Source organism: Populus euphratica, unplaced genomic scaffold, assembly GCF_000495115.2.
Source record: "Populus euphratica unplaced genomic scaffold, PopEup_1.0 scaffold3059.1, whole genome shotgun sequence".
Taxonomy (NCBI): Eukaryota; Viridiplantae; Streptophyta; class Magnoliopsida; order Malpighiales; family Salicaceae; genus Populus; species Populus euphratica.
In genome coordinates, this window is record NW_011502882.1 from 2,236 (window position 1) to 13,631 (window position 11,396).

Below are 11,396 nucleotides of genomic sequence, written 5' to 3' on the forward strand. Positions count from 1 at the left end.
CTTCTAACCACCGATTTTATCAATTAGGCCCCCCATCTTTATGTATACCTTCTAACCACCGATTTTATCAATTAGGTCCCCCATCTTTATGTATACCTTCTAACCACCGATTTTATCAATTAGGTCCCCCATCTTTATATACCTGTTGTGAAATTGAAAATACATGACTCGTTTTCGTAATGCAACTCCAATTATTTATACGCAAGGATTTGATTGATTTTGGGTATAAAGATGGTGGATCCAATTCATAAAATCAGTACTTGAATGATTCAATCGAGAAACTTGTATAGTTAGGGGACTAATACTAGGTTTAAATTTACCGTGTAAATAATCTAGATTATTATAACGCTTGATTGGCTGCACCATCGTTTCGTTTTGACCGCATTAAAAAATATCAATTTGATATTGGATTCTTCTTTCTTTCTTTTGTTCTTTAGAAAGAAAAATAATAGTACTGATTTTATTGGATGAAGAAACCAGTAAACAATGGCTAACAAGCCTGGTGCTCTTGAATTGAGCACGTCTCGGCAGAAAAATTAACCCACCGGAAACTAAAGACTGCCGAGCAGGAGATTTCCGGAGAAAATCACAGTTAGGGAGATGAGAAATTATGCAAAGAAAATGAAAAACAGACCAGTCATAGGCATCATATAGCTAGGAAGTCTTTGGTTCTTTTATGTTTAACCATGATTAATATCGAACCATGATAAGTTGTTGAGCTTCATATTTGATGTCGTTTCTCATCTTTCTTATAAAATCATCACATTTCTTGTTCAATTCCTCTGTACTAAGCAACCCAATTACTTCCTCTTCCTCTACCTCTACCTCTTCATCTTCATCAACAACAATGTTCTCATGACCTCCAAGTTTATCTTCTCGTACTTCTTCCACTTCCACGACGACCTTTTCCTCTGCGACCAATGCTGGTTTCGTGATCTCTGATAGCTCAACCAGTTTATGACGACTGTCTCCGCTCTTCATGCTCTGTTCTCCATAGAGGTTGGCACTGCTGTCTAGATGAGAATCGCTGATTTTGAGACCAGAGTTCTTGACAATTAAAACTAGAATGCCATTGCAGAGGAGGAACACGTAGTTCTTGTCAATACTGAAGCTAGGGAATTGCATGAAGTTGGATATGAAAGGAAGCAGAGAAGAATAAGAAAATATGACAGAAAAGAAACATACTGGGGCTAACAACTTAGTTGCTAGCTTGAGAGAGTGGAGATGGCTGAAGTGGCTAAAATTGGATTCAAAGTTCTGATGCTTGACACTTCCCATTTTCTTCGGAAGAGAAGGGGAGCTTAAATTCTCGTAGAATAATTCAAGGAGATCAAAGAAAAAAAGAAAGTCACTTGAAAAGTTTTGGTGATCGGAGATTGAAGAGGACAGGGAGAGGGACTGCTACTCCAGGCTAAAGAAAGTGAGTGGCCACTTCAATTTATAGAACCTCAAAAGGTAGCAGATGTTATTGGTTTATTGACAGAATTGCCCTTGCTAATCAAGAAAAGCTGCTTAGAATTTTGGGTTCTGACCAAGTCAGTCAACTACTAATTTCTTTTTGTCTGTAACTCCGATTCTTCTGATAAGACTCGTGGCCTGTCTCGGTATTTTCAAGGTGATCGGCAAGCATTTTCATGGAAGCTGTAAGATTTGCTAGAGAATTATATTGGCAAGCTTTAATTGGTAATATTCAACTCTTCTAGTTCGCTGCCAAAATGATTTCAATTGAAAAATGTCAAAAAGTTTGGCTTGCTACAGGAGACCAGGCAGAGCTAGGTTAACTGATTAATGTCAAAAAATGATTTAAAAAACTAATTTAAAATAAATAAAAAAATCTTATCCGACCCCTTTAGAGCACAGTATCAAATAGGGCTAAGACTTGTAACTATACCCTTCTAATGTCATGACTGTAATCATTGCGTTTGAATTTTACTGTACTGTACCTGCCATGGTTAGGCTAGTAATAATCCTTGCTCTATTTCCATGATGATAAATCTTCTCCCGTTAGCCTGTGAGTTAATAGAAATCAAGTTTTTTGTTCGAATAATCTTAATAATATACCCCTTTCAGAGGTATGGTCTTATATATTAATTTCAAAATTAAAATAAAAAAAAAGACAAAAGAAAGACAGATGCCGGTCAAAGTATTTAGGTTGGTTAGTTTACTAATGCTGGATATATAACATTGTTTATATTTGATAATAATATATGAGAAAAAACAATTATCTCTATATCATGATTAATTGATAATAAATAAGATGAATAAAATATTAAAAAAATTATTTTATTATTAATATATATTATTATTAAATTTACACATTAAAAGAAATAATTATATATTATTATTTTTTATTTTAATTTATATTAAATATTAAAATTAACAAGAATATAATAACCTTAATTATATAACTTAAGACTCGGCTAACCCGATACTAGGAATAGTTTAGGTTTTTGATAAAAACAAATTATATGACTTAACCTAGGCAAAAGTCAAGGTTGTCTAATGATTTGATAGGTCGAGGTAAAATATAAGTTAAAAACTTGTTAATTTTTTTTAAAAAATAATTTTTTATTAAAATAATATCATTTTAGTTTTTTTTTAAATAATATATTAATCCAAATTGATCTACCCAATTGATCTATCCAATTTATTTTCAGTTAAATTTTAAAATTATGATACTAACCACCATTATCTTTACATGCCTTATTTATATAATTTTGAAATTAAATTTTTTTTTACAAAGATATTTTAGAAATAAAAAAATAACAAATATTGTCTTTAGAAATATGTTTTATATATATCTTGTATTTTGGAAAAACAAAAACCCACTTCAAAATTATCTTACACAAATTCTTTAATATTTTTATCTATATTTTTTCAATCAAATATATTTTTATTTTTATTATTTATGTATTTTCTATTCTTGAACACTAATCGAATCCCAACTTAATTTTTGTACGGTAGATCATTAATTTTCTTCCTTTAAGAAGGCACCAGGAATAAGTAAAATTTCAAGTCATTTCTCATCTCATCTCAACTCTTTTTTCTTCTTTCTTTTTTTTTCAAATGTAAGGAATCCAATTATTCTTACCATGAACCACCATGGACTCCCCCGAGTGTTCGTGCATGATTCCATGTTGGAAGTGTTACTTTGTTGCCTGCTATTCTTTGAGTATATTTATTTTTTATGTTTAAAAAATAATTTTTTTATTGTTTTGCTTTAAATCAATTTTATTTATATTTTTAGAATCTTTTTACGTGCTAGTATAAAAAATGAATTACAAAACATTATTTTAATATATTTTTAAATAAAAAATACTTTGAAAAATAATTATTATCACAATGCTAAATAATATTTTTATTTATCACACCACATTCCATTTAGTTATTTTTGCAAGAAGAAATAACAATTGAAAGACTTTATTAAAACATCTAAAAGTTTCAAAATTTATTAATAATACTAGCTATCTAACATGTTCTTTGCTACGGGTTATAAATCTTTTCAAAGTGAAAAATTCTGATTGAAAAAAAATGGATTTCAACTAAAATGTTAAATCAAATTGAAAAAATAGCTTTAACAAAAAAAACATATTAAAAGAATAAGAGTTAAATTGAAAAAAAATGAAACAAAAAAAAATATGATTGAATAATGAAATTAAAAGCCAGAAAAACTTTAACAAAAAAGACGAAGAAAAATAGTAAAAATCAAAAGAATAAGGATAGAAATAAAAAATAAAACATATAAGAAATTGTAATTGAATGACAAAATTAAAAAAAAAACTTATATAAAAGAAATAAAAACAAAATAAAAAGTTAAAAAAATAAGGATTGAAATTGAAAAAAAAATGACAATCATGCACTTTACCAGGCCAAAAAGAGAAAATAAAGGAAAAAAATATCATTGGTGATAATCCAATCACAATACGATATCATACACCACACTAAATGTAAGAAAACATAGTGGCTTATCCAAAGAGATGATAAAAGGTGAAGTTTGGTTACCGAGTAATGTAACACGCACTGCCTTAATAATATAGATGTCACTTTACATGCCAACAACTTTTTTTTATTAAAAATTAATATAAAAATACTAAAACACCCTCGTAACCATGATAATTACTCTAAAAACTGGTGTGAAAATATAAAAATACCCCAAATACAAACCTTATTTTTTTTTGTCTTTTTCAAGGCCAAAAACATAAAAAAAAGAGAAATGAAGGAGAAAAAAATATCTCCGATGATAATCTGATAACAATATGATATAACACTTCATATTGTGTAAGAGAACATAGTGACGTATTTAAAGAGATAATGAAAGGTCAAATTTAGTTGTCGAGTAGTGTAACATGCATCGTCTGAATGATGTGGATGTCACTTCACATGCCAACAACTTTTTTGATTATAAAATCAACATGAAAAATATCAAAATATCTTCATAACCACTGTAATTACTCTAAAAACTGGTGTAAAAGTATAAAAATATCCAAAATACAAACTTTATTTTTTGTCTTTTTCAAGACCAAAAACATACTTTAATTGTACATGAATAATAATAAAAAAAATCCTTGTCCAATAGCACAAGATGTTTTTGACCATAGAGGTAAAGAAATATTTTTATTGTTTAAAAGTTCATGAAAAGTAAAAAAAAGCTTTGATGAACAATTCTAAGTTTTATTAACTTTATAAATAAATGAGTATTTTTATTATGTAAAGAAAATAAAAAAAACTTAGACATTATCAAATAATTTTTTAATGATAGATGGGTCAATAAAAAAAATCAAAACACCTCAATATTAAGTTTTTTTTTAATTTAAAAGTAAATAAATAATTTTCCTATAGTAATCCAAAATAAATTATACCTTTGACTACAACGAAAAACTCACGCCCCACAAGGTTTTGGTTAATTTTCTTTCTAGAGGAAAAAAAATAAAAAACGCAAGACTTCGATAACTTATTTTATATCTAAAATGCCCTTATTTAATATTATATTTATATCCAAAACGCTTTTATATGATTTATACTTTTTGGACAGTCCTCGTCAGAAAGTTTCAATGAAGTTTTGACAAAGTCCGAGGATTATTTTCTACCTGGAAAGTCACTGTTCATCACTACTGTAAGAGAGTTGCGTCCAGTTTTTTCAATATAGCAAGTTTCAATTTCTTTTTTTTATTTTTCCTTTTTTTTATATCATGGCACCACAAAGACGACGATTTTTTTTTTAAAATTTATTGGAATAATTATTTTTCATCAAAAAAATAAAAAAATAAAAAATCAAATAAACTTATATTGTTGGTCCCTTTATTTGATGGACCACGCACCTGAAAAATTTATAAGGACAGATTGATAATTACAATAAAATGGAAATACATATTATATAATTTTAATGTGAATATATCAAAATTCCCCGTATAATTAATTTAAATAGGTGGGTGCATGTAGAGTGATGGTTACTAGAGGTATAACTAGTAAAAGATATGTGAGGCAATGTTTGTTTTTCGGAAGAGGAAGAGTATAGAAACCAGACAAATCCTGTTCTCTAGTTAGCAAGATTGACAATTGTTTGGAGCGGAAGGGCTAACATCAACTAGTTTACCTTCGAATGTTTCAAAGCACGGGACCAATTCCAATCCCCGTAAATCAAGCTCCCACAGTCTGGTTCAAGTGCACCTTCTTGTACGTTCAGGAAAAATACGCGGTCGGACTTAAACTATTACGGTTGTGTACCGTGTTTATAAAATTTACAAAGGTTTTTTAGATTAAATGTGATACTTCAAGTATAGATATTGGAATTATGTTAATGTAAGATAAGAGGCTCATTATCTATATTAGTGAAAAGCTTAATGGGACAACATTGAGCTATCCAACATACGATAAGGAGCTTTATGCCTTGGTGAGAATGTTAGAGATGTGATAGCATCACTTTTCGCCTAAAAAGATTGTTATTCATTTTGATTATGAATCCTTAAAGTATTTGAAAAGGCAAGGTAAATTGAGTAGGTGGCATGTCAAATGAGTTAAATTTATTAAGACCTTTCTATATGTGATTAAATACAAGCAAGGAAACTAAAGGGTAACAAATTTGTTCTTTAAGCTAAGGAGGATTATTTAATGATTCTCCTAGTATAGAAAGAAAACTAATGAAGTCAGCAACTAAAAAGGAAAAAATTATTATTTTTATTAAAGTAAAGCAAGGAAACCAAGCTTTACAAGGAAAAAATTCTTTTAGTCTATTTGGAATTTCTAAAGTCAACATGATCCTAAAGCTATAAGAATAAACTATTTTGCCAAAAAGACTATTTAGACTAAAAAATTATTTATTTTCTTTGTTATTTGTGGCAGCATACTTCAAAACTTTCTTTTAATTTTTGTTTTTGTGTTTTGGCTTGATTATCATATTTAGGTTTGTTTAATTAAGGGTTTGGGTCTAATTATAAATGGATCTTATACAAGTCCATATCTTGGGTATTCTAGGGTTTAGTTTAGGTTATTACACATATAAAAACACTTATGTAACCTAAGTTTTAGTTTCATATTATTGCTTAATAATAATTCAAATTGTTGCATCTCTTTTTAAAAGTGTGTGTGATGGTGAATTTTCTCTCCAATTTTGATTCTATAACGAACTGAATTGATTTATCGAAGAATAAATGTCTTAATGGCATCATCCTATACCTCTTTTTCATGAATTTCTATTTATTAGATGGGTGTTTTAGATTCTAATAGTGCTAGCGTGTAGGTTCAAGATGATCTCCGTGTAACACTTCCAAACTTGATTTCTCGGCTTTCCAAGAATTGTATAATTTATGTATGGGTTATGTGGTTAACGAGTTGATAGAATAATGAACTTGACCATTTATTACCGTGACTCACTTACAAAAATAAGTCTCTTATTAGAATAACAAATCCTTCAATGTTTAAGTTCATAAATGTAAGAGAAGACAAGTATGTAGAGTGATAAAGCAATGTAAGGGGCTGGAAAAATGTGTGAAGAGAGGAGCGGAATAAGGAAAGAGCAATGATATTGTGGCTTACATGGCTAGTTTTTAATAGAGTTCTAATGAATAGACCAGTGAAAGTTGAATGTTCAATATTAAATGTATTCATGGTGATCTATGGTATTTATAAAATTTGATTATTTCAGCTCACCTTGTGAAGAGTGGTGTTATGATGGAGAGTACCTAAAAAGTTAAGTTGTTAGTTATTATGTCTTATTGTATCACTAGTAAAAATGTTAGTCTTCATGAGTGATTTAAGAGGGAAGTGTGTCCTTTTTAAGGAGACATGTGGGTAAGAGGTTGTCATTAACAAGAAAGATGGAACCACACTGATATTTTATGAGTCAGAAGAGTAAAGTGTAGCATCGTACTAATTTTATTGGAGTTCATAATTATATTTTGAGGTGTGTGCTAAATAATTTGAGGTATTGGGTATAGCCTAACAATATGACAAGCAGTTTTGGGCTTGGGCATGAACCAAATAGCATGGTAAGATTGTTTGATCTTAGTGAGGGTGAAGTTGTTCGAGCTTGATGAAGGCAAGGCCATTCGGGCTAAGCTTAAAGACAAGGATTTTTTTTAAAAAAAATTATTGTACTATTATTTGGCCTGAACGACTTTAATGTCTGGTCATTTGGGCCAGGTTTTGAATTACAAGGATTTTTTCTTTGTAATTTTGTTGTACCATCCTTTGTCACCTAAGTATTTTAAACAATTATATTTAAAAGTTTTAACTAGCAAAAATAGAAGGAAAATAAAACACTTATTGTTTTATACATGTTATGTTTCTTTTTCAGGGTTTTTGTTAACATTCATTATCGTAACTTCTATTAATGCGCTTACAAGAAAGATGAGAGTGTAATTAGTTCATTTGTTCCTCTTAAAACCAATAACATTATTGCTTAACAAATAAAGAATGTTTTACAATTATGAAAGCATTGTTAAAACATTGTATTGATGTTTATAGAGACGTAAAGATTTTTATTGGAGACATGAAAATCTTACTATGAAGATTTTATAAGACATGGAGATCCATTTAAAGACATGAAGAATTTGTTTTGAGATATGGAGACTTCATTTGAGATATAGAGATATTCATTGGAGACATAGAGAAAAATTATTCCTTTTATTAAAACAATTAAAAGATATTCCCATACAAGTGGAGATATAATTTTTGAAAATTATCTAATCCTATATAATGCGTCGTGGGGATCTTTTCTTATTTTTTTCAAGTTGCATTTTTTTCCTTGTAAATTGTTAAATATGACCCCCTGACTATCAATCTGTTTATCTTTTTTTTTAGAACATGATATTTTTTAGTATCATGATCATGGTATTGGTTAATTTTTTTTTTTGTTAAGTTTGTTATGTTCATATCGCTCTTCATAGAAGGTGAGTATCACACAAATTATTTTACTCAATAGAAGCCAATACCTTGGAACACGTGATAACTTAGAAAACTTCAATTGATTATGAATGGATCCCTTAATGTTCCTTTTAGATGCCTTGTGACTGTAAGGAGATTGATGGTACTTGGGAGATTTTGCATTTTGTAGCTAAAAATAAGGGTGTCTTATCTAATCATATTCACTTCTTCTACTTAAATGTGGTTTTTCATTACTTGTTTCATGTTGAGGTGAGTTTTCATAGAGAATAGTTAGAGACCTCACTAATCAGGGTTTCAGTGACAATGGATTCGAGTATTTTAAGTTGAGCATCTTCTCATTAAACCTTTTAGAGATATGTTTTGGTGTTTTCATCCTTTTGATATGTGATGGTGAAGAGGTAGTATTATTTTTAGTTGATATACTTATACTGAAGTGGAAAATGAGTTTGACCCTAAAACAATTTAAGTTAAGATTATAGTTACCATGTCGATCAAATTCATTGAATGAAAAGTCTTAATTTTCAATTAACCTTACCAGTATAATAATAACTAAGTTTGTAAGTTTATGTTATTCTAATTTTTTCAAAACATAAAAAAAGTATTAGTATGAAGAAGTTTTTTAGCATTGTCATTAAACCAAAAAATAAAATCATTTTAAGAAACAATTTCTATAAAGATAATTTTTTTTTTAGTAATGTATCTTTTATTTATCTTAGCCAACATAATATTTTTAAATGGAACCATTATTATTTTTTTAAATAAAAATATGATTGTTAAAGCAAGTTAACAAACACTCTCAATATAGTAAGTCTATATTGTTTGTTATTGAAAGTTAGAAAATCATGAATATGATAAAACCATGTTTAAAATTTATTTGGAAGTTTTAATAATAAAAAATTGATTTCAATTGAATGTTCATGAAAGATTTATTATTAATATTATTATTTAAAAAAAATATTAGAATTCAAATAAAAATAAAAATTTATAATAGAATTTAAGAACCATATTAAAACTGAAGAGTAATTAAATCTGGTAATTTTTTTAGAGTGTTGAAAAAATTAAAGAAAAAGAAAGTAAAGCACTAGGCCTATCAATAACAAGTCAGTCTTGTGTGGGCCTGAAGGCGAACCCCTTTCTCTTGACCCTGTTTTATTTTTGTATTTTTTTTCCTGTCCACCCCTTATTTCAAAAGAAATGACAAATAATTCTGAGGGATGTAGCTCAATTGGTCAGGTCTTAGGTTTGCTTTCCAAAAGTCATCAGTTCAAGTTTTACAAATCTTATGGCTACTAAAACCTTATATAATAGTTAACTTCAAGGTCTTGAAAAATTAGTCAAGGTATATGTAATTTAAGCCGGACATCCATTATTACAAAAAAAAATAATAATAAGTGAGAGGGCATGCATCATAATTTAGCAAATATGCACATCTTTATCTAGCAGGATTCAAACTTCTAATCTTAGTTTTGTTTAACAAGCTAACCACTCTAGCTATGTTAGTACATTGGTATAACATGATTAAAAAATTTATTGTTAAAAAAAACCTAAGTTCTTTTTGTGTATTTAGATAATTGCCCAAACAACAAGTTGCTAGATGAGCTTCAAATTGATGCCAAAAAGCTAAAGTTGGTATTAAGATTATAAATAACATATATTAAACTAAATCAAATGTATAACTAGATTTAATTTCACATTTAATTTGATTTTAATTGATAATCTATTACAATTATTATTAAATTATATTGTTTGTAATACTTGTAAAATTATACTTCTAAAATTGAATTGAATTAGTAATTTTCTCTTAATTTAGAAATTATTTGCTTAGTTAAAAAGATTCTTTTGTTAATATAAAAAGAAATTTCATAAATTATTTTTTGAAAGATCATTTCAGTGAAATTATGGTAAGTAACCTAGATGTAGAGAAATATATACCTTTCTGTACTATTTTTACATCTTGTCAAAAGAAGAAAATGGAGGGACTTACATCCTTCTGTGTGTAATTTTTAGCTTATGTTGCTCCTAGTTGATCAATGTAAGCATCTTAGGCGTGATTGCCATCATATTAGCAAATGAATCTTCCAAGTTTTTTTTTATATAACCATGGTGGTTTTGCAACGATCTATTTACAAAGCGTGCCAACTTGTCTTTCTATGTATGATACATGAAAGTATTTTTTTTTAAATTATTTTTTATTTATTTTAAATTAATATTCTTATGATATTTTTAGATCATTTTAATTTTTTAATTTTTTAAATTACTTTAAATTAATATTTTTTTTGATATTTTTAGATTATTTTGATGTCAAAAATAATTTTTTTAAAATAAAAAATATTATTATGATGTGTTTTAGAATGAAAAACACTTTGAAAAGCAACCGCTATCACAATCCCAAACATACTAAAGTATATTTTATCAAGGTTTTATATCATCATTTTACACTTGAAGTATCAATAACTCCTTAACTAAAGTATATTTTATAATAACATATTTAATAATATAAGATACCTTTAATTTGTGGTAAATATTTATCTTAAATGTAAGCCCATCACATAAATAAAATGATTAATTGATGAGTTTAAGAACTAAAATTGAAAGGACAAAGAGATTACCAAACTTATAAATAGATGCTGGTGCAGTCCAAATCGGAACACTATTCAGTAATTGGGTCATATTTGGAGCTGTAAATCTTGAATTTAGATTTACTTTATAAGAATGTAAAGGTAAGACATATGCCTATAACTTTTATGTGGATGTCTGATTTTAAAAAGGTCGTTTTCAAGTCCAAATTGTAGCAACAACAAAGAAGTCTGAATCTGTCTTATAGCCAAGATACTGTTCAGTGTTTAACCCATATCTTGAGTTCTAGAAATCTAAATTATCTCAATTTTTTTTCCTAGAAAGTTGAGATAATTTTCTATAACTTTTATGTGTTACTCTGGTTTAAGTTCTGACGCTGTCAATGACATTTTATTCAGAAAAAAGAAGATAAGGATTGTCACCAAGTCAAGAGTTGG

At 28.1% G+C, this 11,396-nt stretch overlaps 1 protein-coding gene across 1 annotated transcript; it reads right to left on the bottom strand.

The window, feature by feature from the left end:
• Positions 1 to 413: 413 nt before the first annotated feature.
• Positions 414 to 1,419, bottom strand: LOC105119534 (uncharacterized). The gene has a single exon (XM_011017674.1). The coding sequence runs from the start codon at positions 1,276 to 1,278 to the stop codon at positions 691 to 693; it is 588 nt and encodes a 195-aa protein (XP_011015976.1). The 5' UTR covers positions 1,279 to 1,419; the 3' UTR covers positions 414 to 690.
• Between the last annotated feature and the right edge of the window lie 9,977 nt (positions 1,420 to 11,396).